The sequence below is a fragment of the Drosophila rhopaloa genome, unplaced genomic scaffold (assembly GCF_018152115.1).
Source record: "Drosophila rhopaloa isolate 14029-0021.01 unplaced genomic scaffold, ASM1815211v1 contig_47, whole genome shotgun sequence".
NCBI lineage: Eukaryota > Metazoa > Arthropoda > Insecta > Diptera > Drosophilidae > Drosophila > Drosophila rhopaloa.
The window spans coordinates 2,767,894-2,795,280 of NW_025335142.1; the positions used below are offsets into that span (position 1 = coordinate 2,767,894).

The 27,387-nt window shown below is 40.9% G+C and overlaps 5 protein-coding genes across 13 annotated transcripts; 1 reads left to right on the forward strand and 4 right to left on the reverse strand.

Moving 5' to 3' along the window:
• Nucleotides 1-3,504: 3,504 nt before the first annotated feature.
• Nucleotides 3,505-7,669, reverse strand: LOC108037611 (probable deoxycytidylate deaminase). Its single transcript, XM_044461698.1, has 3 exons — nt 7,545-7,669; nt 4,524-4,923; nt 3,505-4,095 (listed from the first exon to the last, which is right to left on the reverse strand). The coding sequence occupies exons 2-3, from the start codon at nt 4,917-4,919 to the stop codon at nt 3,943-3,945; spliced, it is 549 nt and encodes a 182-aa protein (XP_044317633.1). The 5' UTR covers nt 4,920-4,923; nt 7,545-7,669; the 3' UTR covers nt 3,505-3,942.
• On the reverse strand, nt 5,413-6,672 carry LOC108037612 (clathrin light chain). Its single transcript, XM_017114227.2, is given in 3 exon segments — nt 5,413-6,274; nt 6,277-6,398; nt 6,517-6,672. Coding segments are annotated over 2 exon segments (681 nt in total). The 5' UTR covers nt 6,388-6,398; nt 6,517-6,672; the 3' UTR covers nt 5,413-5,704.
• On the forward strand, nt 7,144-17,008 carry LOC108041990 (probable serine/threonine-protein kinase yakA). 9 transcript variants are annotated; one of them, XM_017120079.2, is made up of 11 exons: nt 7,144-7,392; nt 8,933-9,602; nt 9,856-10,740; nt 11,703-13,188; nt 13,923-14,098; nt 14,173-14,502; nt 14,822-14,959; nt 15,019-15,268; nt 15,325-15,608; nt 16,027-16,209; nt 16,274-17,008. In XM_017120079.2, exons 2-11 carry the CDS (start codon nt 8,970-8,972, stop codon nt 16,352-16,354), a joined length of 4,446 nt encoding a protein of 1,481 aa, XP_016975568.1. In that variant the 5' UTR covers nt 7,144-7,392; nt 8,933-8,969; the 3' UTR covers nt 16,355-17,008. The 9 variants fall into 9 exon arrangements, with proteins under 9 accessions (XP_016975568.1, XP_044317631.1, XP_044317632.1 ...); XM_017120076.2 differs by lacking the exon at nt 7,144-7,392 and adding an exon at nt 7,687-8,070; XM_017120077.2 differs by lacking the exon at nt 7,144-7,392 and adding an exon at nt 7,687-7,924.
• Nucleotides 16,427-18,754, reverse strand: LOC108041991. The gene is made up of 2 exons (XM_017120085.2): nt 17,935-18,754; nt 16,427-17,620 (listed from the first exon to the last, which is right to left on the reverse strand). The coding sequence occupies exons 1-2, from the start codon at nt 18,715-18,717 to the stop codon at nt 17,114-17,116; spliced, it is 1,290 nt and encodes a 429-aa protein (XP_016975574.2). The 5' UTR covers nt 18,718-18,754; the 3' UTR covers nt 16,427-17,113.
• Nucleotides 18,755-21,358: 2,604 nt separating this feature from the next.
• Nucleotides 21,359-25,728, reverse strand: LOC108041993 (possible lysine-specific histone demethylase 1). The gene is made up of 4 exons (XM_017120086.2): nt 25,427-25,728; nt 23,799-25,367; nt 23,205-23,743; nt 21,359-22,623 (listed from the first exon to the last, which is right to left on the reverse strand). The coding sequence occupies exons 2-4, from the start codon at nt 25,322-25,324 to the stop codon at nt 22,022-22,024; spliced, it is 2,667 nt and encodes an 888-aa protein (XP_016975575.2). The 5' UTR covers nt 25,325-25,367; nt 25,427-25,728; the 3' UTR covers nt 21,359-22,021.
• Between the last annotated feature and the right edge of the window lie 1,659 nt (nt 25,729-27,387).

Below are 27,387 nucleotides of genomic sequence, written 5' to 3' on the forward strand. Positions count from 1 at the left end.
ATGCGGCGACCCTTAATACACCTATCGCATAGTATAAGCTGTTAAAACATTATAACATTTTTAAATACTATTTAATCGAAATAAATTAGTATACCAATTTAATCTGCCCTAATGATAATGATCTGAAATAATGGTTATGACTTTCATATATAAGGAAAGAAATAATGGTATCTGGTAAAAAATTATAATCTTTGAATATATCTTCATACCCTACAATTTGTTTTTTATACCCTTGCAGAGGGTATTATAATTTCAGTCAAAAGTTTGCAACGCAGTGAAGGAGACATTTCCGACCCTATAAAGTATATATATTCTTGATCAGCATCACCAGGAGAGTCGATCTAGCCATGTCCGTCTGTCCGTCCGTCTGTCCGTCTGTCCGTCTGTCCGTCCGTTTCTACGCAAACTAGTCCCTCAGTTTTAAAGCTATCTGCTTGAAACTTTCCCAAAAGTTGTCTTTCTATTGCAGGTAGTATATAAGTCGGAACGAGCCGGATCGGGCCACTATATCATATAGCTGCCATATAACTGAACGATCGGAAATGCCATAACTTTGGTGTTTTTAAAGTTAGGAAGTTGGGATTTTCTACGGGTTTTATTTTTGGCTAATCAATCCGACCTACCAAATTTCATAAGGATCGGACGACTATATCCTATAGCCGCCATACAACTGATTGATCGGAAATGCAATAGCTTTGGTGTTTGTAAAGTTAGGAAGTTGGGATTTTCTATGGGTTTTATTTTTGGCCAATCAATCCGACCTACCAAATTTAATAAGGATCGGCCGACTATATCTTATAGCTGCCATATAACTGAACGATTGGAAATGACATAACTTTGGTGTTTTTAAAGTTAGGAAGTTGGGACTTTTTATGAGTATTAAGAATGCATCATATGAATAATTTTGGAGATTATAATTTATAGAATATTCTGCAAGGGTATATCAACTTCGGCTCCGCCCGAAGTTAGCTTTCCTTTCTTGTTTTACAATGTAGTAAAGAGAGCGAGCTGAGCAACGATGGTAATCCAAATATGCCAAGTTTGATAACGACTCTTGTGTTTGCATTTCAAATTTATGATATGCATCTTTCAGTTAAAACTTCAACCAGACGTGCCGGTTCTGCTTAAGAAATAAATGCTAGATAGAGAAATTTACGAAAAGCCATTAAGTCTGTTTTTTCAGACTAATGAGGTAGAAGTCATCCATTTTAAATGCTTTAAATGTTCAATTTCATTGAACACTTTAAATTATAGAGCCCACTTAAAGTTCAGACCATCGATTATTTAAATTTATAAAAACTTAGGCAATTAATTTGATCATAATTACCATTTTCGTAACAATAAAAAATATTTAAGAAATTATATTTTTTTAAATATTAAATGAATACCAATTTTATTTATCTTAATTCTGGAAACCGTAATTAATTTTAATAAAATTTTTTGGAATTATTATTTAAATTTTTTTGAAGGATTGGCCTTTTTTTATTTCTATAGCTATATTAGCCCAAATTTTTTGACACCTGTTTGATGGTAACAAAATTTACCCCTTTTCGGGATTTCTTTTCAAAGGTTCAGAAATACTTCCACACAATTTGCAGCTTTGTTTTGGTTCCTTTCTTGTATATTGATTATTTCGTCGGTTCCATGGCCTTTATGGGTGTCGTATATGTACAATGGATAGTCCAAATGCCGCCAAGCCTTCATTTGGCCACTCGGTGTGATTTCTGGCTGCGGCCTCGAGGGTATTTTGTAGCTGAAATTCACGAAACCGAAAATTAGGGCTGTCCCCAACTCCTTCTCGCTGACCCGCTTTTTGGGTTTTCGGCAGCCGGAGCGGAGCTTTAACTTTAATGGCAATTAAGGTCCTGGGCGGGTGAACCGCTATTAGTGATTACGGAATGTTCGGGCCCACTTCAAATTCAGTTAGCAAAGGTGCGTGCGATACAAGTTTCCGCTGCAATCGGTAAACTTTCTCTGCATTTCATGAATACAAACAAGGCGGGTCAGATGAAGATACAAAGCCATTCAGAATGTAATCCCCCACAGATTCGTCTCCTTGAACTGGCTGGGAAAATGCGAAATGCTTCCGATACATGTCGCTTCAGTTGCGGATTAGTAAGTCGTCCGGGTCCCAAGATTACTTGTTCGTTAGACATCGTCTTGCCGGGAGCTCTTTAAGCCGGAAGGATTATATTTAGTAGAATTTAGTGCTACGTATGGGGGAATATTTAACTACCAAAAACTGAATCTCTGTTGGTTAATAAAAGAAAAAGTAACTTTTTGAGTAAGCGGAAAAATTCCTAAGAATTTAAACACTTTAATCCCAGAAATTAAATTAAATTTGTTTTTAAATTTTAGTGAAGGAGAAATTTCCGAACCTATAAAGTATATAGGTTCAGCATGACTAGGCAAGTTTATTTAGCCAAGTTCTATACCGCTCTCGAGCGGTAAAAAATTTAAGAGATTTGACATGTTTATTTTAAAGGAACAACCAGGTAAAAAGTAAAATTTATCTGCTTTTTTAAATTTTAGTATAAATTGCAGGTTTTTGCCCAATATGAGGATTTTTAGTATTAAGATGGTATCCCTTGAATTTTGATAAAAATCAGTTGACTATATTCTTATAGCTTCCATATATGTCTCACACTAATCACACTAATATAGATTCTTGAAAATTTGCAATCTTCAAAGGCGAAAATTTGTTTTTATTTTTGAAAAATCTGCAAGGATATTGAAACTTGGGCTTGCCGAAGTTATCTTGCGTTTTGTTTTTTTTTACTGAAGTAGCATATTGGATTTTGGTAATATAAAAATGAAGACTACCTAATCAAATCTGTATAAAAAAATTTTAAAAAATGTGGAAATATTAGTACGTTACTAGTACAAAAACCTGAAATATTCAACAACAAAAAATTCGGTTGATAAATTTTGGTTGCCAAATGTTTTCAACCCTCCGGTCTTAGTATTTTAGTTGTAAGACTATCGTTTTATTTTCTGAAATTTCCAATTGCTTGTTTTATCCAATCATCACCAAATACAAATACCGGGCATGTCCTTTTTATTGAAATCCACAAGACACGTTCAATTCCAGCCTTAAGATATAAGTGCAGAGAGGCAAGTACAAACACTCGCGGATTTCCGAAAGGTCGCGTGTCCTCGGCGCTGTTCTTATTGGCATCCTCATCCGGTTCCGCGCACTGTTTTGCATATTCCAGTACTAATGGCCGGTTGGCCGCACGCCACTCTCACCTGAATAGGTTGCAAAGTCAGGTGGGAACTCCTTCGTGCTGGCATGCCATTTATAAACATCCCATAAACATTTTGCTCAGTCCAGTATTTAAAAAGGCTGCATGCGAAATTTTAGCAAACATAACATCAAAGTTCAAAAGTGGCCAACTTAATTAATTTAATTAGTAGCGTAATAATACAAATTGCAAGGTCCTTGACATATGATGCAATAAAACGATTTCTCAAGACCACTTAAAATATTCAAAATAATATTCATTAAATTTTAAAAAATATATATTTCATAACAATTACCATCACTTTACATAAAAGCTTTTTACACTTTTATTGGTCCTTGACATATGATGCAATAAAACGATTTCTCAAGACCACTTAAAATATTCAAAATAATATTCATTAAATTTTAAAAAATATATATTTCATAACAATTACCGTCACTTTATATAAAAGCTTTTTACACTTTTATTGGAAAAATACAAATCTTGATTTAACACTAGGGCTTGGCCTTAAAGCACCCAAAACTTTGACCTGTGTAGCTCACTTTAATCACACATTGGTCTCGAGAGAACACCTGTGCATGGGAAGGGTCTCACCTGACAGACCCTTTTACTGTTTACGAACTCAATTAGTGCAAGTGAGTTTCAATGGTAACTATTCACCAATAATGAATAGTTTAATAGTTTTTTAGTTTTCTTCCTAGATCTTCTTAAAATCAATGACGATATTATTTCGTTGAGGGCGGTATTGTGTACATGTCACGCCCACTGCATCTAACATCCGCCTGGATGCCTGGTACTTGGGCTTAGCTCCATACTTGTCGGATAAATATAGAATATGAGATATGCCCACCTGTAAGATTGAAATTAAATTAAAATCAGAAGGAACTTTTTTATTGTTACGTTTAAGGCGAAAATATATATTTCCGAGAACCACGGACAAAAGATTTTTAGGTAAAATTTGATTAAATTCAACGACTCAAACTGTTTTGAATACCGCTGATCTTAATCGAATGTTAATTGAACAAAAATTTAATTATGTAGATAAACAATTTATATAATTGATCCCATGTTAGTTTTGCATATTTCACATATCATCAAGAATACATATGTATATCCAACATATTTTAGACATTGACAAAAATAGAGGTTGCAATACAAGAATATCTTAAGTTATAACACATCTCAAAACTCTAATAGATATAATTACCAACTCTGTTAAAACAGATCGAATAATTTTGTAGGTTTTGGATTGGTTACAACCTGTATGATGATGCTTACCTGTATGATGAGTTTGGCGCATTCATTACAGGGGAAGAGTGTGGTATAGAGACGGGTTCCAGTTAAATTCAGTCCATTGTTGTTAAGGATTGCATTGGCCTCCGCATGCACCACGTACATCTTCTTATCCTCCAAGAAAACCTTGGATTTTGTCCAGGGAAACTCGTCGTCGCTGCAGTTGCGAGGGAATCCATTATAGCCGATGGACACTATCCGATTCTGCGAGTCCACGATGCAGGCACCAACTTGGGTCACGGGATCCTTGCTGCGCTCCGCCGAGAGCAAGGCAGTGGCCATGAAGTAGTCATCCCAGGGAAGATAGTCTTTTCTCTTGTGACTCACAGGTGACTCCTGCTGCACGGTATTATGGTCCTGAGCGGTAACTTCTTCGGACATTTCTCTGTAATTGGTAAATTGTCATAATTGATTATAATGGCAAGTTCATTCCATTTGAGTCAGACGTAGACAAGCCCATAACTTTTAAAAACCCCTGTGATTTTCCCTTGATCAGCACATTTCTTTACTTAAATAATTTTTTTATTATATATGTATATCGTAGAAGAACAAATCGCAAGCGGCCCACAATCAAAAATGCTTTATTTTGTTGGATTTTATTTATTTATTTTCATAATCATTTTAATAAATTACAAATACAAACACATTTCCCATTGACATTTTCAACACATATATGATTAAAATAAGTTTTATGTATTGTGTCACATTTTAATTAGCAATAAGGCCAATAAAGGCATTGAACACAACTGGTTTTAATGTCTCTTTAAAGAAAAAGTAACAAGTATGATTAAAAAATAGAAGCGGAAGTTCATAATCATTTGAGAATCCCGTAAAACATAGCCCATGTCGATTCTGCAAAATCAAAGAGAAAGAATTTAGTTGTCATATTTTCAGTTTTATTTTTCATTTGTTCTTTTTCCTAACTTTTTCATGTCCAGTTTTCGTTTTATATTTTGTGTGATGGGTATTTGATAGTCAAGGAAATCAGGACAACTGTGTGCACATTCTTTATTGCATTCATTAGAGAAAACGATGATCGCAGCTATGTTTTAGCAGCAATAATAATATTTTATGTATCATAAATTGGAATATACAGCGAATACTTTCAATAATAATTTTTATATTCAACTCAATGTGTGGTTAGGCGAGTGCGTAATTAAAACTACCTAGGTGCCCTTCTGCACCTGGATGGGATTCTGCTTGAGGTGCAGGTATATGGATCGCATGCGGGAGACGTCCTTGCCCGCCTTGTTCACCTTGGGATTGAAGTCGCAGAGCTTGGCTATGCGCTCCCATTCGGTCCCCGGTTCAATGGCGCCGTTCTCCAGGGTGGCGGCCTGCTTTTCGGCATTACGTGACGCCAGCTTGGTCTTCGATATGGACTCGCCAATCTGGCGCAGCCAGTCGTCCAGCTCCTTCTTGGACTGCTGCCGCAGCTCCTCTTTTTTCCGCTCCTCCTCGATGTCCTTCTCTTCGAGTCGCTGTTTCTGTTCCTCCCGCCACTTGCGTATCTTTTCGGGTTCTTCCCGGGAAGGTGGTGGTCCCGAAATGCCGACGGGTTCATTGGACTCGCCGCCAATGACCTCGAAGCTGCCCGTAGAGGATTCCAGGCCGCCGCCACCGCCTGCTGAGAGAAGATCTCCACCCAGGACATCGGAGGAGCCTCCTCCTCCCAGGAGCTCGCCCAAACCCTCGTCTGTGGATAAAGCAGCAGCAGCTGGAGCAGATACTGAGGCGGATCCCCCGTAATCTCCTCCTCCAGATCCCCGAGAGCCGACTGTTCGCGCGCCAGGAACTCGGCCGCCGGATCCACCTCTTCCTTTGCTGCGAAATCGTCTCCAAAGTCCATGGTGATGTGCTCTAGAAATGTTGTGATTGCAATTTAGTGGGCGTCTCACCCAGATTTACACGTACGCAGAGGAGCAACCAGCTGCGGGCGGTTTTCCAAGTGGTTTGGCGGCACCTGGACAATACGCACCTCTCCTTTTATTTGGCTGCGCCTAAATGAAGATCGATGTGGGCGGATGACTAACCGGAAATTCGGGCAAATGTATTTTTTCAGTTTTCTTTTAGCAATGAATACGTAAAATGACTGTCATTAGTACGTGAACCAACAATAAAACAGCAGGTTATCGAACCAGTTCCGCGCGAACAGTGCTGGGTAATAGGTCACATATCGCAAGTGTACATTTGTTTATTTTATAAATTACTAAATGCGTATCAAATAATAATTTATTTATATATTTTCAAATATTTATTTCTAAATTATCCCGTTGAATTCATAATCTTAAATTACTGACATATTGGTTTTAAATAAATAGTTCCGCTCAAACAGTATTGGGTAACGCTTTATAAAAGTACAAAGTATAATGGTTTGTTTTCGTTAAAATTCCAATAAACACCAGATTAAACTTTGGTTGGGCTAAATGTGGGTCTTGCAATACTTTTATTTTCATTTAATTTAAATTCATTTGCATTAAATACCTCACATTTTATACATTTTTTGAGTTATGATCAAGTTGACCACTGGGTTTTAAATAGAACTAGAATTAGTTCAATAAGTGCTGGAAAATGTGTCAATAGGGGTGGTTTTTTTGCCATTATTTTTGTTATACATTTAAAGAATTCTAAATTAAACTTAGTGTATATTAAAGATGTCTTTAAATTAAAAATTGTATTATTTTTTCATATATTGTGCAAATTGATCATTGGGTTTTTAAAATCAACTAGTTCCACTTCATTAGTGTTAGCTAACGCGCCGAGTAGTGACTAAATTGTTTATACTATAAAAATAAAATGTGCCTTAATCAGTGGTCGTAATATATAAAAGAGCAGCATAGAGGACTGTTTAATGGTAAACCACAGTCAAATTAACTTAACTACCGATGAATAGGGTATTATACAACACTTGCGCTTTTGGCGCAGCACATGTAAATTTTAACAACTTGTGAAACTCCAAATTGTTAAATACAAATTGAGAGATAAGTAGTTCCGGCTATAACTTACCTGTATCACAAAAAACACGATAGCAAATATAATTTGTTGAACAACAACGGAGACAAAATGCAACAACGGCAACACAAACAATAAACACTCGCAGCGGGATCTATTGAACCAGTGAACTAGTTCACTTAGGCATTATTCACCTGAGCCATTGGTTCGTTTTTCACTGGTAGCAGAGCGGCCATTTTGGAGATTGTTTCATCCACAAAAAAGTTATGCACCGAATCTAAAAAAAACGTTGCGCCCGGAATTAATTCATAAAATCCGCTCGTGGATTTGGAGCGTGTGTGCAGTCCGATGTGAAGATAATGCTGGATCCAATTCTATAACGACTAAAAGTTAGTGACTATCTTTCCAACACGCACGCATGTACGCCCGTGTGTGTGAGTATGTGTTTGTGTGTGCATGGATACATATATGTACAAGCGGAAAATACGGAAAAAAAATCCTATTCCTAGCGAGAAAAACATTCCCAAAATCGCCATAAATCTATTGAAAATGCCATGGGATGGCCATTATAAAGTTATAAGTGAGAACCCAATTATTGGATTACTAAAGGAGCTGGCGAAATGCGGGCCCTTTTCCCCGTCGAGCGCCAAGACACAAAATACAGACGCCAAATTTTTTAAGGGGGAACCAAGCGCATCGTGGCCAAAAGGGATACAAAAAAAAAAATAGGGGGAAACAAAAAGTGCAAAAAAGTATGGAAACAAACACCCCAGTTCCGGTTTTTTCATCGGAAAATCGCCAATGCATTCAAAAATATTAGATTTTGATAACAAAAACATAAATACAAACTTATTTTATTTTCGCAAATTCAACCTTAAAACCTTATGTTACAAGAATAATATATTTCTTTATTTAAATATAAAAAAGTTGTATTTAAATATGAGTATATGTTTTAAATTTAAAAATATTTGAAACAAGGAAAACAAAAATATAATTTTATTTGAATAGTGATTCTGAGAAAAGGCACATTAATCCAGAATAATCACTAAACAAAACTACTATTGCCGCCATTTCTTTAATTAATATTATAATAATATATTTATATTATTTAAAAATAGAAAATCAAAAGGATAACTTTAGTAGGTTGATTAAAAAAACTAAAATCTGATACTATTACTAAAAAATTAATATCAATTATCTCAATTCCAAAAATGTTTAAAAATACTATGTTTGGATCTAAACTCAATTGGAACTTTTAAATTCGAAAAATATTGAAAGACTAAGTAGGCATGAAAATGCCTTCAAATGCCTTAGAAAGTCTTTAATCTGAAAATTAGGATAACCCGGAGCTACCGAATAGCTTAAAATATTGCGCTAATCAAGAACATTTAAATTACCACTTAATTATTCACAATCCACTAACTATAGCTTATACATTTCAGTTACCAGCCAGCAGCAGTAGAAGAGTCCAATCAAACCATGGATCCCAACTCCAGTCCCTGGTCATATGCCTACAACCGCATCGTGCCCGCCAGTGCCGGCAGCTCCGGCGGAACAGCGGAAGACTTCCAGCATCCGCACCTGGCCACCATCACGGCCGCCAGCATCGCCAGCTTTAATGCGGCGGCCGCCAGTGGTGGCAGCTTTGTGCCTCCGTCGCCGATTGGCAGCTACAATCCAGTATTCCAGCAGATCTACCACCATGCGGCGGCGGCCAGTGTCCAGCCGAAGCCTGCCCACTATGCCTCGTCAGCGGTTAGCACGCCGCACCGCCAGTTGCAGCTGCCCAGCTCGCTGGACAAGCAGCTCAGCTCCTTCCAGAACCAGGCGGCAGTGTCGGCGGCTGCGGCCGCCGTGGTCAACAATGTAGCCTCGAATTACTACGGGGAGAACTCCTCGTCGAGTGGAGCTTCGCCGTCGCCGACAACGGTGGCGCTGACGTCCACGTCGCTGACCTGGAACACGCCGAACATGATTTCGAACACCTTTCTGGCCATGCAGCAGCAGCAGCAGCAGGCGCAGCAGCAACAGGCGCAGCAGCAACAACAGCAGGCCCAGCAACAACAGCAGCAGGCACAACAGCAACAGCTCAATCTGGTGGCCGACAAAGTGGTGAGTAGGCTTCTTTTGTTTTCCGTTCCGCTTGCAGATCTCACTCCACTCTCAGTAAACCAGCTTCTGGGGAAGCTCCCACACCCACACTCATTAAAACCTCCGCGCGTTCTATCGCATTTACCGCTAACTAACATATACTCCCCCAAATCAACCCATTAAAGCTTAGACTAAGTCTAGCCTCTCTTTGTCGATTCAAACCCAAACCAAACACTTTCCGATTCCGATTCAATCTATGTACGGTGCGCTGTAGCAGATTAAGCAGGAAAAGCAATTAAAAGCCTACAACGATTCGATTTACCTGATCCAACTGCAACAACAGCAGCAGCAGCAACAACAGGCGGCGGCCCAGCAGCAACAGCAGCAGCTCCAGCAGCAACTGCAGCAAGAAATCGCCGAGGCGGACGCGGAACCAGATACATATTACACGATCGATGGCCGAAAGGTCAAGGTGACGCGCAAGGATGGCCAGTCGTTCCGGGCGACGATAGTAGAGCAGCAGGAGGCCAGCCCCGTGCCGCTGGCAGTGCCAGTTCCGGCTGGATCCTATCCGGCGCAATATGCCAGTCCGGCGCTAAGCTCCGCAGATGGATCGCCCATCACGAATTTACATGCCGTGGACGTGGTCAGCACACCGCAGGCCCAGGTGATCGTCTACAAGACGGCGTCCCCGGTGCAGAGGCGGTCGGAGGCAGGCGCTGGCTCGTCTGCTGCTGCCACGCCCACCACGGTGGCCTACTCATCTGTGATACAAAGCACCCTGCAGCAGCAACAGCAGCAGCAGAACCTCTGTTGGACGAAGCTGGAGGACGATGGAGCGGGGCAGGAGGACATCAAGAACGTGCTGCAGCTGCAGGTGAAGCAAGAGCAGCGCCAGCTGGACTTTGCCAACGAGGCATCCTCAGTGGACGCCGGCGGTGGTGGCGAAAATCTAGTGTTCAACCTGCCGCCCGGGCTGGAGATCAAGCAAACCTTCTATCCCGCGGGAGTGGTCGATGGGGAGCAACTGCAGCTGCAGGAGCACAATCAGAACCAGTCCCAATCCCAGTCCGCCGGGCGGCGCCAGCACGTGGTGGCCAACATGATCATGTCGCCGGCGGCGGGAAACTTAGCGTCACAGATTCAAGTAGTGCCAAAGGTTTGTATGTCATTTGTTTTATTTCTGTTCCTATTTGTTTAATTTCTTTGTGTTCTGCCTTTATTTTGGTTTATTGGCTTCTTGTTCTGTTTTCTTAAATCCTTAGCCAATGCAAATAAACTAGTTTTAAAGATTTCTTATTCAGTTCAATATCTAAAAAATCTGTGTAGAGCATTTTCCTTCTAAATAGTTTCAAAGATTGCTTACTGAATTCATTTTTAATTTTTTTCTATATATATTATTAAACAATATGCAGCAATGCCTTTCAAATTTTAATACATTAGTAGTTTTCCTGCCAAAAAAAATTGTTAATGCTAAAAGGAGAATATTACAAAAGAACCATTTACATAACTCCCTAATTTTCTTACATTTTATTAACAGAACAGTCGATAGTTTTTTATTAAATAATTTATAATACCAGATTAGTTATCCTGTTAGTTTTCTTTGTTATAATATCATACAAAATATTTTTTTATTGTTGCCTGTTATTTTATCATATAGAATAGTTTTTTTCTTTGGATCTCCTAAGTAGCTTATGTTTTCTAATGTATTTAGCACGCCTTAATGATTATTCCTTGTACTTTGGTGGAAGCTAAACCTTTTGGCCTTTTGTTATATGCTTTATTGAAATTATTCTAACCAAACTGCTTAAAATACTGCTAACTAATTCTCTAATTTAAAGTCCTGTGGCCACTTTGAAACTGTGACGTTATGTTGTAATGGTATGATCCAATATTTAATGAGGGTAAACCCTAGCACCAATCGCGTTTGTCGCTAGCAGCCCAATTGTTAAGACCCCATAAAAATGCTCTGGGAGCAGACCGTTGTTTACCAGCCAGTGTACATGTTTACCAACCGTTCCTAATGTCCCAATGTCCAAGCTATTGTTAGTGTGCTGTTCGCTAATGATGTTCGGTGATGCTGAGTGTTCTAATTGTATTTCTTTCGTTACTTGCTTACAGGAGGAGGTGAAGCCGCCGCCGAAGCCCGCGAAGACTCCGCGCAAGCGCCAGCCGAAGAAAACGCTCATCCCCAGCAGCAGTGACTACGGCAATGTTCGCAGTCCCCAGGAGCCGCAACACCACCAGCTGCAGCAGCAGCAGCAACAACAGCAGCACAACCAGCAACAGCAGCAGCAGAACACGTACTACGACTTCAACAGCAAGTGGAACACTCCGCTCAAGACGGAGAACAATGCGGCGTCTGTGTCGCCGGCGGCCACCATCAATATACCCACATATCCGCAGCAGAGCCAGCAACAGCAACATCAACAACAGCAGGCGCAGCAGCAACAGCAACAACATTTGCCGCAGCCGGCCCACCTGCAATCCTCGCAGGCCCAGTCGCACTTGACCCAGTTGGCGCAATACTATCCAGCCTTCCCCCAGCCCATTGCCTCCCAGTACACGGCCTGTATGCAGCAGCAGCAACAACAGCAGCAGCAACAACAACAGCAGCAGCAACAGCAGGCGGCCTACACGCAGCAGCAACACCAGCAGGCCTACACACAGCAGCAGCAACAACAGGCGCAACAACAACGCCAGGAGAAGAACGAGGCCACCCAGCAGCAGGAGGAGGAGGCGACGGCGGCCGCAGCGGCGGCGGCAGCAGCAGCGGCGAGTAACAAAGTCATCGTGCCGAACATTGAGGAGGAACTGGACTTTCTGGCCGATGCCACAAGTGCACCGAAGCAGGGCTATGCCAACTCGTTGTCGAGTAATGGGCGCGGCACCAACTCCTCCACAAACAACACCAACTTTGGCATACGCAATCCGAACAAGACTCCGTCGCCGGAGCCTTCGAACTGCCCGCCCAATTCGCATGCCGCCAACAACGGGCATGGTCATGCCGCGGCCACGCCAGCGACGCCTTCTACCAGCGGAGCCAGTGCACCTGCGACGTACAGTCCTGCTGCTCCCAAGCCTGTGAGCGTGGGGACGCTGATTGGGGAGAAGAAGACTCAGTTCATGGACAGCTATCTGAAATTTCTGCAGGGTGAGCGGGATGATGATCCGCCGCCGGTGGTGAAGCCATCGCGGAAGTTAAATTACCCACGAGCTCCGTATAAGCGGAAAGGAAAAGGATCTGGGAGCGGTGGTGATGAACCTACCACATCGCAGGCCACCCAGGCGCCGGGGGATCCCGGCCAGGCGGTCGATGGACTCGCAGGACTCGTGGGCGATGATGGGCATCGTATCAAAATACTCTCGCAGACGCAGATACTCCCCAAGAAGCGTCCGCACGCCCAAATGGTGGCTGCTGCAGCCGCGGCGGAATCGGCACCTTCGTCGTCAGTCATCCAGCAGCCCGGGGATCAGACCTCCTTCCGGCCATACGCCCAGCAGCAGCAACAGCAGCAGGCGCAGCAGCAACAGCAGCAGCAATCGATGAGCGGACAGCACTTTGTGCAGCAGCACTGCGCCCAACTGACAGCTGGAGCGGGTCAAGGTATGTTACTTGACCAACAGCATAGTACCAATAAGCACTCCACTATCGCTACTTCCACGCCATGCAACAACTACAACAACAACAACAACAATCACCACCACACGCCAGCCAGCGCGAATGCAACAGCGAATTCGAATTCAACAACGCCGACGCCCGCACCAGCGCCGAATCCTCATCACTTTATAAACCTGCTGTGGCCTTGGCAGCACTAGCGGCCGCCAGTAGCAGCAGCAGCACCACCCACCCACGCAGCACCACCACCCACACCACACGGACAGACAGCCTGACAGACTACTAGCGACTACTAGACCCTTGGACGGTGTGTATATGTAAAAAACAACCATAACGACATCAAAAAAAAAACAAGGAAAACGCTAACTTTTAAATTGTTAAAAGAGCAAACAAAAAAAACAAACAAAAGGAGAATCCCATGAACAAAAGTATGAAGTATTTTTGAGATGAAATCGAGAAGAACAAATATTATTAATTTTCAAAAACCCAAATAAACCGTGTATTTTTATTATTTGTACTTGTAAGACGGATCAGAATCCGGTGCCGATTCCGATCCAGGTGCTGGTGCTGGTGTTCCATGGCCGTGGGAAGTGGTGTTGCTGGTGTGTTAGTTTGTTGTTGTTGATGTCGTTGTTGTGGTTCCAGTCCCGTTCCGTTCGTGTTGCCCGGGGATTCCCCAAGTCCAGTTCAATGTTGCTAACCCACTTTTGTGCTCTCCACAGACCCATTGAGTGTGCCGCCACGACGGGAGCAATGCTCCCGCAAGGCCAAGCAGAGCAGCATGCACGCCATGCTCATGAATTCCAGTGCCGTCGCCGGCGATAGTGGAGTTGTCGGCGAGCCGGAGGAGTTTACCGACTCGGACACGGATCCCGTGTGGACTCCGCAGGAGGAAGACGTAAGTGTTTTTCGCTTCCGGCCTCGTAACAACTGCTTCAAACCTCCATTCCATCCCACCTCCTCCCCACGCAGAGCGATGACGCCGGCAAGGGCTATGGGAAGCGCAAGTTGGCACGCCGATCAAAGGGCACGCCGCGCAAGAACACCTACGACCATACCTCAGATTTGCAACAGCCACAGCAACAACAGCAGCAACAACACCACCAGCAACTGCAGCAGATGCAGGTCAACCAGCAACACCACCAGCAGCAGCAGCAACAACAACAGCAGCAGCAACAGGTGCAACAATTGACCAGTGGCGGCGAATCCAGCTACAATACACAGCAGAATATGTCTGGAGTGGCGGATGTGGGATATGCCAGTGCATCATCGGGCACAGCTGCCAATGCGGAGAACTTTAAAGTAGGTGGTAGAAATATTCCAGCATTTGTTTAAATAGCAAGAGATCACACCAGTCGCTCCTGTTTTTACTGTTTTGAAACCAAAAACTTTGATGTTTTCACCAATAAGTTTTTAATATTACCTTAATGATGTGCGAATTAGTAAATACTTAACTAAAGAATGTGCCATAGCTGAAGACAACAAGTTCTGACCTCTTTATAATGCAAAATTATTATAAATCGTATTATCCATGTTTACTTATTTTATTTATTAAATTAGTTTGTTCGTCTTTCAAAAAAAACTCTGAATTAAAGATTTGTTTGTTAACTCAATTTTTCAGACGGGCGACTTTATAGTTTTGCGATCGGATCTTGTGAACGACTGGCCCACCATTTGGCAGGTGGACTCAAAGTGCATATTACAGAAGTACGAGCCTTTCCGACAAAACGGAAAAACCTTCTATCGTAACATGTCAAAGGTAGGTTCCATGCGACTCAACTATGCTTTCATATTTTAATAAACCCATTTTGCTTTCAGTATGCCTCCTGGAATCTCGAAACTAAGAAACTCTACCTCAAAGCACCGGTGCGCATTCAGCTGCATTCTCACACCGAGACAATTGTCGAGTTCATGCGCTCAGAGTTGCTGGCCGACGACACCGAGCAATTTATTGAGAAGATCATGGAAGACTATCTGTCTTATAGGGACAACTTTGAGATCTACATTCAGACCATGATCTCGCAAGCGCTCGATCCGAGCTTCTTCTCGGAAATAACGCGGGAAAAGGGTATAGCTGATTTTATTTTTAAATACTTTTTATTTTTATCTATTTATATTTTTCAGATGACTACTTTTTGGGTAGCGTGCGCGTAGTGGATACCATAATGGAAAATTGCAAGCGCAAGCTGCTGGCCATCACTCCTTGGACGCGGAGTACCATCTCCTCCATTGAGACCTGGCCCAAGTGCCATGTGTTCTCCGAGTGGGAACAAAACAATCTGACCCAGAAGAATTGCGCAGGCTGCCACCAGCCGGGCATCGCAGTGCGCTTCCTACTCTTCGGGGAGCCGTATAACCCCAACACCATGCAGACCATACCGGTGGATCCGCGTATAGGATACGAAAAGGTAAATGTTAGACAGTTAAAAAACTTTTTTTTTGTTTTAGTAAATAATTATTACACGACAATAAGAATAGGATACGAAAAGGTAAATGTTAGACAGTTTAAAAAAAAAAATTTTTTTTTATTTTAGTCTAATTATTACACAACAATAACATAGTAGGGTATTTTTGTTCTAAACTTTTAGTCTTGAGACTTAAAAAAAATCTATAGACAACATTGTTGCTTTTTTAGAGTGTTTTTTAATTTTAAAGTTAAAATTAAAATAATTGCACTAAAAGTACTACAAATGTTTAACAAATTAACAAAAATTATTTGTTTAAAAAAAAAGCTTTACAATTTTTCAGGAGAAAATTGAATCAATAAATAGACATATAAAATAATTTTATCAATAACAATATATTTATAATTTTTGATTTTTGCAGGACATTGTCTTATGCCGTATTTGTGCAGCTCGAGCGGATCTCTTCCACAAGATTGCACACGAAAAGTTCAATTTGTTTATCAACTGCTCGCAACGGGTGACGGAGCAGCAGCAACAGTTTCCAGGAAAGACCTCAACGGAAATCCTAAACGACCTGCTGGCCGAGCATAATTGGATTGATGAGGTAGGAATTAAAACCAATCAGTTATTTATCTGAATTATGACATAAAATCAATGTACAACTTCAGCTCTTCCGCAACATGCGCAACTGTTGGGCTGAGGTGGAGAGTCTGGAGCGCCAGAAACGTTTCCGAGAGGTTATGCAGTAAAGCCATTATCAAGGAAGTCTCCTGATTGCGTACCCAGTGCTGGACATTAGGACATAACACGCCAAGCCCACGTATTGCTGCAATAAACTCAATGAGTTGTTACTTTATTATATAACAGATGACACGCAAATGCTTAGTTTTAGTGCAAGACACATATTGTACTATGTAGGCCTTAACATTAAGATAAAGTCTATTCTTGGACTGTGCATAATGCATGCCATGTACATAGCTATACAATTAGCTATAGCCGCGCATTATATCATATATATATACATTTAAAATTTGGAGTACTAAACAAAAGAGTAGTACCACACTCATTAGTATGAAAAAATTTTATTTTTATTTTGTTAAATTGCTTAAAACATTCTTTTTGCAAAAGTTCAAACTAAGATTTATTTAAACAGGATCATTATCCCCAAAACTCCGCAAACAATCAAATTGTGTTTCGCTACCGAATGTGGTTAGGGAACCGTAATCATCACCTACACTTAAGAAATTGTAAATATTTAGTTTTAACATTATTTACATAAATCCAATTGCAGACATTTTAGTTGTCATCCTTTGTTATGCGGATTTAAATTTAAGTTGTGAATTTTTAGAATCTTAGAGTTTCCTGAATAAATATGAAGAAAATCACATATGTATACTGGCAAACGCTTGAGTTTTGTCTAGTTTGGAATTTTACTACTTTAAATCTATCCATACCTTATATGAAAAATGTTCTGGTATCTTTGCGGAATATAATACTGTAGCACTTGTTTAGGACTCAATTTTAAAAAGCGGCTCTGTCATCTGATATTTGATAAGATCCTTGACAATACCGGTTATTCGACGCTTGAAAATAGGCAATGTGCGTGCGTTAAGCATTTCGAATTCTTCGATCAGCTCCTTATACTTGGGTTCATCTGATGATGACGAAAGATCCTGGATAGCTTCGGAAACGGTATCGATATCAATGACCTCATTAGCATTGGAAATAAAAAAAGGTAGGGAAAAGGCTCCCATAATTAAGCCGTAAACACCGTAGAGGTGCAGCTGTCGGTTGAAGATGCTGCGTGGATATATCTCTTCGAGACGAAGATCACAAGCCGTTAATTTCTGGTCCAGCGTCTCGTAGTAAGCATTCATAAAGGTGGGAAAGTGATCATCCCGCAATTGCTTCTCCGTGCAGGCAAAGAGGTAGTGGACTATATCAAGTACTGGCGGTCCATAGCGGGACATCTGGAAGTCGATGAGTTTAGCCTCCACGGGTTGACCAATATTGGACTGCGAAAAAAAATGATTATAAAAATATAGCCAATTAAAAAAAATTAAATCTTAATAAAAAAACGAGTTAAAACTTGGTAGTAAAATAATTGTTGATTTTAGTGAACCAAAAATTTTGCAATTTCGGCGCAAAAGCAATTGATTTTTGCCAATGTTTTTGAAATAATGCAATTTTTGAATATAATTTTTTCACACTAAAAAATTTATTTCTTAAAATCAAAAAAAAAATTGTTTTTTTATATTAAGCTTTTAAAATAATCGTTTTTTGAATGAAAAACTATAGAAAATGTTGGTGCAAATAAGTTATAAATTACCTCATGTCGGTAGAGAATGTTATTATTCCAGAAGTCGCCGTGACAGATGACCGAATGTGGAGCCTGCGATTTGCCATCCACGCAGTGAAGGGCCAAGGATTTCAAGTGTTTTTCACAGCGTTCCAGGACTTCCTTTATGGCAGCCACTTCGGCTTGGTCCCCATCCGATTCCTTTAGAATAGTCCGCGCCTTACGTAACTGAGCCTTTCCAAACTCAATGGTAACCTCCTCAATGTTGGGTGTGAATAAGTTGTCTTTTTTCACGAACTCCACCAACTCCCTGAACTTTGCTGGTTTTTTTTCCTGTAAGATGAATGAGCAGGCGTGGAGTTCCGCCAGAGCTTTCAGGGAGCACATCACGATGTCGAAGGTGGGCATGGTGCTGCGGGAATTTGGCCGAAATCCACTTCCAGATAGATCCTCGAAAATCAGGAACTCATCGGGTGCCTTCAAGCCATTGGCCTGCAGGGCCGGTACTACGGTGAACACACTTTGATTCGGTGATAGCTGCCGGAAGATGGGAAATACCTCCTGGTACATGAAGACCTCCCGGGCATAGTAGTCCACTACGTGCATGTGGGATCTCCGAGCCTCGTTCTTCGGCGCCATTTTCACTATCACGGTCGCTGCTTCGGACATTGTGGGCCAACTCACTCGAAGGACCTGCCCGTAGGCATTCTCCCCAACTCCTGCAATCGGCTGCGAGTCCATGGGTATATTTTGCCGCTGGTAGAGCTCCAACAGCGCACTCGTCACGGCGCTCGAAAGCTCGGTATCACTCATTTTTTCGACCTAGTTGGTGAAGCTTCGGCGATGAATCAATCTTTTCGACTGAACCGCTGCAGCGGGTGTTCCTGCTTTTATAGTTCGTCGCCGGGAAAGCTCCCGCATTAGTTGCGCTGCATTGTGGGTGGTGATAAAGATGAAGTCCGCGTGACCAGGTGATACGAGGAAGGTAGGGTATCCTTTCGGACTACAGATCATGTTATGTAAATGAATGTATATTATTAAGTTTGATGAGTTTTAAATCTTTTTCTGGCCAATCTCCGCCAGCAACATATATATATGATGTATCTTTGGTATTCATTGCAATTCTTATTACACAATTCTAAATATCCTTTAACGATTTACATACAAATTTAAGTAATTTATTAAATAGGTATATTGTTCTAATTTACTACAAACTTTATTAAGCTTGTGTAATATTGTAAAATTGTCAAAATAACATAACTGAAAAGGGGAAATATCATATAACCGACCTTCCCCAAAGAGTTAAAACGATTTTTTAATTATATAAATTAAATATTCTTTAAAAGTTGTTTCTTTCTTAAAAATTAAACTTGGCGGTTTTATAGCTTAAACATTTTCTTAAGTAACATGAAGTATAACAATTAATAATGTAATTTCATGAACTCTAGAATTACAAATATCTGGCTCCAAAAAAAAAGATTTTTAGTTGCGCATTAGGGAAATACCAATATGTGCACTAAATAATGGTAGTTATTTATTTTTGAAAGCCAATTATGCCCTCATTCGAAAAGGTATGCACTGGGCAGATAGTGCATTTCCTATTGTGTTCTATTTTCAAATCGAACGTCAGTCGCGATGATGTGAGTAGTTTTGGGTCATTGACCCATCTCAAGGCCACTTCTAATGCAAACAAACATTCACGATGAACTTTCTCGTATATGCAAGCTAATATAGTGGTGGTTAGAAAAGCATTCGATTGAAAAAAAACTACATTTTGCCATACCAATTTCCGAAGCTTTTCGAGTACTACCTGCGAATCTAACATATCGGCCATTGAACTTGACAAACGTGGGGAATGTACGGCGCCAAAAAAGCTCGCAAATAGTACACTTCGAGCCCAAGCGATCGAGTCTAACCAATTCTAATGATAGATAACCACCCCTCAGTTCCAAGATCGGCTAAGCCGAGTGCACTTCTCATCGGGCTTTTCTCCCGAGGCCCTCCGATTGGTGGATGTTTGGAGGTTGGAGCTTTCGTCGGTTAAGGTTTAGCTTTCGTTGCCATTGAAAGCGAGCTGGAGGTCGTTGAACCAGCGACACCATTTCGAACGAAGTTGCCCAACTGCCCGAGAGACCCAAAATATAATAGTTTCGCTTTCTGATACCTGCTAATTGACAGGTATGATGAACTCGGGCTTACCTTCGTTCTTTCTAAAACATTTAAAATAATAATATTTTAATGTAGTGTATTTTTGTGTCTCCGCGTTTTGAAAAGTATTTGCATATGAACAAAATTCACGACACAGATTTTTTCATTTAAAATAAATATTTTTATAGTTGGAGTTCCCAACTTAAAATTAGCATTAAAAAATTTGCTTCAGACAATAAGTTTTGTTTTAATTTGAACAGCTGCTACTGCACAATTTAGTTTTCATTGGTCAAAATATACGCATTACAGTAGTTAACAGCTAAAGTACCAAAGCACACAAAACGCTAGAGTGAAGTAAACCAAAGCACGCCTGAATTTCTTTTCTATGGAAGTTTATTGTCATCCTATATGTTTTTTTAGACCGTTTGACCTTAGCGTAACTATTTTTCCCCATATATTCTTTGCCTTATATTAGTAAGCCATATTAAAATTAGTTAAAAAAAAATAAAATGCAAGGATGCTTCTACAAGAAATGGTAAGTAAGTCTTAACATTGTTTCTAAAGTGGCAATCCTCCCTCCGTTCCTCTACGAATTAAAACACAATAAAGGGCGCTATATTTTAAGTCATATTTTCTACTATACATTTTTTTAATAACAATAAAATTGTGGCTTATGGAAATGGTATCTTCCATTCTTGCCTTGAGAGTTTTCTGCATCCTCAAGTTTAAAAGTTCATGTTGAGAAGAATTGTAAATGCCTTTTCTTAAATCTAGCAGTTGCAAATATTTTTCTAAATAAAAAGGGACCAAAAATATTTTTTTGTTTTTCATATTTTCTGCGATATCATTTTGTATATTCTTGCAGAGGATATTATAATTTCAGAAAAAATGTAGCTACGCAGTAAAGGATACATTTCCTACCCAATATTTCCGATCAGCCTCAACAGCCGACTTGAAATAGTTCGTCCGCTTTTACGCAATTTTTTAAGTTATTTGAATATAACTTTCCCGGATCGAATGACATATACACAATCAAAAAATTAAAAGAAACAAAACAAACACCGTTGTTTTTGAACTTGTACGATTAGAATTTGAAATGTGCAAATTTTTACGATTTCAAAAATAAATTTTATATTTAATAGAATTTAATCGGACAATTATACCGCATAGTAGCTATAGAAAAAATCAATGAACTTATATACAAATCAGTATAATTTCGTTGATATTTAATAAATATTTATAGAATTTGGAAATGGTCAACAGAAAACATTAAATATTTTAATAACTGCAAGGCTATACTAAAGAGTAAAAAAATCATTTTTAGTCCCTTAAATAGTTTAACACTAAAATTTTGTTTTTATATTAATAATAAGCTTGCCAATTACAATTAAACAAAGAATACGCTAATACAAACATATTGCTAATACATACATATTTAAACATTTAAAGTAGGGAAATTCCACCCTTATTAATTAATAGGTTGTTAAATTATCGAAAGAAATACTCCCCTATTTGAAGTAGGGAAAATATATTCCATAGGTTATAAAATTATCAAAAGATGGGTTAGTTATGATAGTTTGAATTCTTTGCACAATTAGAGACGTCCGAAACGGAGAACAGAAAGAAATACTAAAAATGTTTTGCTAAGTTCGATGTTATTGCTTCTTTCTCTTAACTTGAATATTAGTTATGATAGTTTGGATTCTTTGCACAATTAGAGACGTCCGAAACGGAAAACAGAAAGAAATACTAAAAATGTTTTGCTAAGTTCGATGTTATTGCTTTTTTCTCTTAACTTGAATATTAAAGGTAACAAAATAATTGGTGAATGGTAAATAAAGTAGTCCATGCATAGTGGAATAGTCTTAGGCATGTACATAGGTCTAGCTTAGTTTTAAAACAGCGAACCCCAATCGTATGATACAAAAACTAATCGCTTAAGGAATAAATGGCGGGGCTAAATACATGGTTACTGTAGCTCCGCGGAGTCGGCAGTGTTAGAGTTTGAGTTCTCCTCAGACTTCTTTGATGACGGGGAGTCCGATAGGTTCGGCGAAAGGTCACGTAGTTTCACCACGTTTCCCACAGACACCAGATTGGCTGCCTCGGCCACCGAATAACCGATGTCCGGCGGCGTGCCCTCGGGATAGCCAAGATAGTAATCAGCAATGCGTCCAGCTTCTCGTAATCCGCTCAAATAGGCCCCATGCACGGTGGCCGGATAATTCCTGATCGTATGCTCGCCTGCGAAAAAGAGTCTTGGCAAACCCTCCGGCTCTTTACTAGACGGCGGAATGACCGGCGCCGCCAGTAGGTCGTAGTCGCTGCCCGAGGAACCCACGGAGACGTAACTGTAGGAGCCTCGGGCCCAGGGATCGCTGCGCCAGCGCGTGACCACCGTTTCCTTTGGCTGTGGGACAGAGGTGTTCCCGAAAATGTTTTTTAGCACTGACATGCAACGGCCGATAATGATGTCGTCCGTCACGCTCTCCACGATATTGGCTGCCATTCCAGCGACCAAAGCAAGAAGCACCGGAGACGAGCTAATGCTCCAGAAGAGAAACATTTCGCCTGCAATATATGAAAAAATAAATAAGGTTAGTTTAGTGTTATAGCTTAAGTTTAAAAAATTAATGATGTTAATGTACATATGTAAAAATAATAGAAGCCAATAATTTTTTTTTTTAAGCTTACTTTCAATATAAGCGAACTAATTTGAATTTCAAAAGGTTCATTTCCCATACAATACGGGAAGTACTTTAATTTCACTCGGACTAACTTTCATTTTTTAATTATACCTATTAATCTATATGAGCCATAACATATTGAATGAAAAACTATTCAGCTCTTACCGATCCAAAAAATTTGCCCTCATAAAAACCAATCAAAAAGCTTACTATGAATGAACGAATAATAACTACAATATTACATTCTTACTCGATTTAAAAACTAAGCATAGACGTTATCGGTTCAAGTAAAAGTGTTTCTATGGCCTACTAAAGTTAGTATTATTTTAAAATATTAAAAATGGCTAGGCCTTAAATTCTTTAGCTATACCCCGGCATTCGCTAGCTGGTTTGTTTCGAATTCTTTTTTATATTCCCTTTCCGTCAAACGTAGAATATTCAAATGACAACAGCCAAATCACTTACCCCTACTGGAGGTTGTGCTGCCCACGTGTCCAAAGAGATTAGCATTGGGATCCCAGAAGATGCGGTCGAAGCATAGCACCACCTTATTGAGATTCCCGAATCCAAGTCTGCGAATGGCCTGCTGCTTCCAGTCCGGCAACGGCGGATCGAATTTGACCGTGTTGCTCTGCTGAGACTCCTCGTGGGCTACGGCCACTTTCAGAACGCCCAGAGTGAGCGTGCAGACGGCCAGGTCCGCTTTGTACGTCATCTGCGAGTTGGATGTCTTCAAGTTTTCGGCCACCACTTCCACGCCACTGGTGCCGTACTTGATCTCCTTGACGGCACTATTAACGCGAATGTCCAGGTTTTCGGTGAGGGCTACAGGCACACATGAATACCCATTCCGAACGGTGGTGTGATGGCCAATGAACTCAAAGTCATCGTCCTGGTCCCAGTGCTTTAGCGACAGGTTGTTCAGTCGGGTGGCGTTGGCGAACTCCAGATTGGCAAAATGCCAGTCCAAGATGAGGCGGTCGCGGGAGGAGAGGTACACATCGCTGCAAATATGGAGTTGGCTAAACTTAAATCGAAATTACTTGGCATTTGCCTTACCTAGGTCGGTTTTGCTCCAACTCGTGGAGCTTGGCCTCCATCTGCTTATCCTCGGCATGCAGTTCGCCGAACAGTTTGACAGTTTCCTCCAGCTTTATCTGGGTGTTCCGTATGTTGAACTCCTGACGCCCGTAGTTTAGATCACTTTCCACGCCCTTGGGTATGCGCTTCTTGACCATCGCCAGGTGCTCACTCCTTAGCGTGGCGATGTTTTGCTTGATGGTCTTAAGGCGACGTCTATGCTCGATGATCTTCGTTTGGGCGGCTATAATTTCCTGCATGTGCTGCGCCCGCTTGTTCATAACCTGCATCTCCTGCATGCTTATGATCCACTCCAGGGCATCGCCCAACGAAACCGGACAGTTGCCGGCGTAGTTAAAGTCCAGGCGGTGGGACAGATAGCTGGCCGACTCCAGAAGTCGATTGAATTCTCGCTCGATCACGTCATCCTTCTCCTTGGGCACGGGTTTCCCATCGGGTCCGTAGAGAGGGCATGTCTGCTGGATAGGCACTAGGTCCATGCCGATCTGCTTGCTCAGGATGGTCATAGGATTGCCATAGACACCAGTCACTACCATCGCACCCAGATCAGCGATGTAGCTGTTCTTGCGGAACGTGGCTATGCGGCCGCCCACTCGATCCCGCGCCTCCAGGACGATCACATCCATGCCGAACTGCTGCAGCTGCTGGGCCACAGCCAGGCCGGAGATCCCTGCTCCGATCACAATCACTTTGCCCAGCTTCTTGGTGGGTATGGGTCGCTGTCGCTTGAAGATGCCAAAGTTGATGAAGCCGTGACGTTCCAGGAACGAGTGCACCCGCCTCACCAGACCAGGTTCGCTGTCAAACGGAGGCGGTAGGTTCTTGAGGGCGTTCTCGTAGCTCAACTGCAGCTTAGGATTGTCCACCCACATATGCAGCAGGCTATTACGGATGTTGAGGAACACGCGATGGCCCAGAATCCCCGAGCGACTGATGTCCGGAAAGCAAGCCTCCTCGTTGGGCGTCATCTTGTTGAAGGGCAGGCGGGACTGGAAGACGGCGCCCTCCTGGCCGGACAAAACAGTGGGCGTGCCCACATCCCGATCCTTGGTATCCCCGTTCTGCGAGGGTCGCGGATTGCCGGCGTTGGAACCGGAAACGGAGGTGGCGTTTGCCTCCGATTTCCGGGCTTGGTTTTGGTTTTGACTGCGTCGATCCGACTGCTGGCTATTAGATCCTAAGGATCCCGATCCTGACTTGTCATTGGAGGCGGCTTCTCCACTTCCGCTCGGTCGGTTGCTATAGTCCACCTTGGGTCGATTGCGCCGGCTGGTGCGCCGCTCGTCGCTGGTGGCAGGAGTGGCGTCATTGGAGTCCTCATCCGGCTGCTTTGGTTTCTGGGCAGGATTGGAAACCGGCGGAGGCGCGGGAGGAGCGTTCCTTTTGGGCGATGGCTCGCCATCGGAGTCGTCGCTAATCAGGGTCACATACTCAATGGGCTCGGTCATTTTGGAGCCACTGCCTCCGGATTGGGTGGGCTTCATCACCGGAAAGTGGGACTTCCACTGCGTCACCGAAAAGTAAGTGCTACGAAAACAAAACCCCATTGAAAATCGTCTCGAATCTTTATTCCCTCGCAAACTTACGTTTTGCGGATCCTCTAGCGAAAAACACCGAAACGCTGTTGCATTCTTTTTTTCCGCTGATTTTTCCGAAGTTTTGGAGGTTTTATTATCACACGTTTTGACGATCGGCCTGCGGGCAAAGTTTTTCTGGTCACAACTCCCTGCTTTCCTGATATCGATGAAGTGAACTTTTCTCCGTTGCTGCCTCAGCTGCTCCATGCGATGCTTTTCATTTTACGCTAGCTATCAGATCGATTTTCCGACATTCAAAAGTGCAAATTGTAAAATTGTTTATATGGTTTTGGCGGTGTGGCAGCAGCGCAATGCCGACAACATACCTGTACCGGTGCGGGAAATTCGAACATCGGCATTTGGTTACACTGCGAAGTTACGCGCTCTTTCACTTCAAGAATCATAACACTTTATTTGTAATCTTCAGCGGGATTTTAACAAATATAAACAAAAAGTTAGTTTATTTTTTAAAAAAGTCAGCTTTAATGAAATCAAAGTTCTTCCTGGAAATCGCCGAAAAGGGGGGTTACTCGCCGTGCGGTCACACCAATCGATAACTGCCGCTACTGCTACTTGAATCGGTTCATAGACTGAATCGGTAAAGTTTCATTTTAAAATTAACGGACTTTTACTAGAAACTGAAAATTACGAACGAATCCGTAATTTCACAACACTTTTTCAAATAACAAAATTTTTAGTAAATCATTTTGAAAAGCATTTTAAATCTAGGTTACTGCAGTAATCACCTACTATGCATCAAAATTGGAATGTTTAAATTCCAATTTATAAAATTTATAAAAGAGATTGAAAATAAAAAAAATTTATTTTTATATTTTATTATATGGGTAGGTAGAAAAGTCAAATGCAAATACTTCTCAATACCGTTCTAGCCTTAATGTTGCTGTACGAAAATTTAAGAGCTATGTAAGACAAAGATAAGAATTAATTTACAAATTTAAAAACGAGTTCATTGTTGAAACTTCGTTTGCTAACTTCACGTTTAGATTAAAGAAAAACCAGTAAATCTATTTATACCCTTTTTAATTGCCTTTGACACTGTGACAGAGGAAATTAGAAGATAACAGCATGCCATCAACAATGCAAAGAATTATTCTAGTTGGAAAACAATCGACATCGATTCAGACTTCTCGGCACTACGAATACTCTGTAAAATATTTTAAGATACACAATTTTTAAAATAATTTTTATTGTTAATTAACATTACATTTAACAATAGAAGTTGGTGATTTAAGTTTTGATCTAGGTTTTTGTGTGTTTAAATATTTCGTAAAAATGCGGAAGTCCATATTTTATGCCTAACTGAGTTTTTAAGAAAGTATTTCTGATAAATATTTTCCCGCAATCTGGCCAAATATTAGTTTTTGTCCTTTCTGCATTTGGAAAAGGTATGACTCTTCGGAGACTTCTGGAACTCAAACTATTGCCCCGAAACACTTTTTCGTTGAATTATAACTTATAATTTATAACCTTCCTATTAGCTATATTTCAATAGACCACTCCGCTTCGAAATCTTTCTTGAAATGTATAAAATTCCGGATCATTTCAAAAAGGATGCTTCTTTAGAATTGAGTTTTCCTGTGAAACTCCAGTTTTTGGGAAGAAAATGTGCTTATATGAATAGATATACAAAGTATTGAAATCTAGTAAGAATAATTTAATTGGTGTTTAGTGTGCTTATCTGACTAACCTTTTTCACAATAACAAACTAAACCTAGCGAATGGGCGGTGTTATTTTTTAACTGCCTGCGGCTATGCCATTATATATGATATTCATATGTTAAAAAAATATAAGAATAGCAAATAACAAAAAATGTATAAACTGAAAAGTATGTAGAAAAAACAAGAGAGAACGCTATAGTCGAGTGCCTCGACTATTAGATACCCGTTACTCAGCTAAACAACTTTAGATTTTGCATTAACATAATGTGAATTAGAGTGACCACAGGAAA

Coding starts and splice junctions, on each gene's coding strand:
- LOC108037611 (XM_044461698.1), bottom strand. CDS start 4,919: ATGTCCGAAGAAGTTACCGCTCAGGACCATAATACCGTGCAGCAGGAG. Junction 4,096..4,523: donor GCGCCAAACTCATCATACAG/GTAAGCATCATC, acceptor TCAATCTTACAG/GTGGGCATATCTCATATTCT.
- LOC108041990 (XM_017120079.2), top strand. CDS start 8,970: ATGGATCCCAACTCCAGTCCCTGGTCATATGCCTACAACCGCATCGTG. Junction 14,503..14,821: donor CCAATGCGGAGAACTTTAAA/GTAGGTGGTAGA, acceptor TCAATTTTTCAG/ACGGGCGACTTTATAGTTTT. Junction 15,609..16,026: donor CGCGTATAGGATACGAAAAG/GTAAATGTTAGA, acceptor TGATTTTTGCAG/GACATTGTCTTATGCCGTAT.
- LOC108041991 (XM_017120085.2), bottom strand. CDS start 18,717: ATGAGTGATACCGAGCTTTCGAGCGCCGTGACGAGTGCGCTGTTGGAG. Junction 17,621..17,934: donor ACATTCTCTACCGACATGAG/GTAATTTATAAC, acceptor TTTTTTTCGCAG/TCCAATATTGGTCAACCCGT.
- LOC108041993 (XM_017120086.2), bottom strand. CDS start 25,324: ATGAAGCCCACCCAATCCGGAGGCAGTGGCTCCAAAATGACCGAGCCC. Junction 23,744..23,798: donor TTGGAGCAAAACCGACCTAG/GTAAGGCAAATG, acceptor CCATATTTGCAG/CGATGTGTACCTCTCCTCCC. Junction 22,624..23,204: donor CAGCACAACCTCCAGTAGGG/GTAAGTGATTTG, acceptor CATATATTGCAG/GCGAAATGTTTCTCTTCTGG.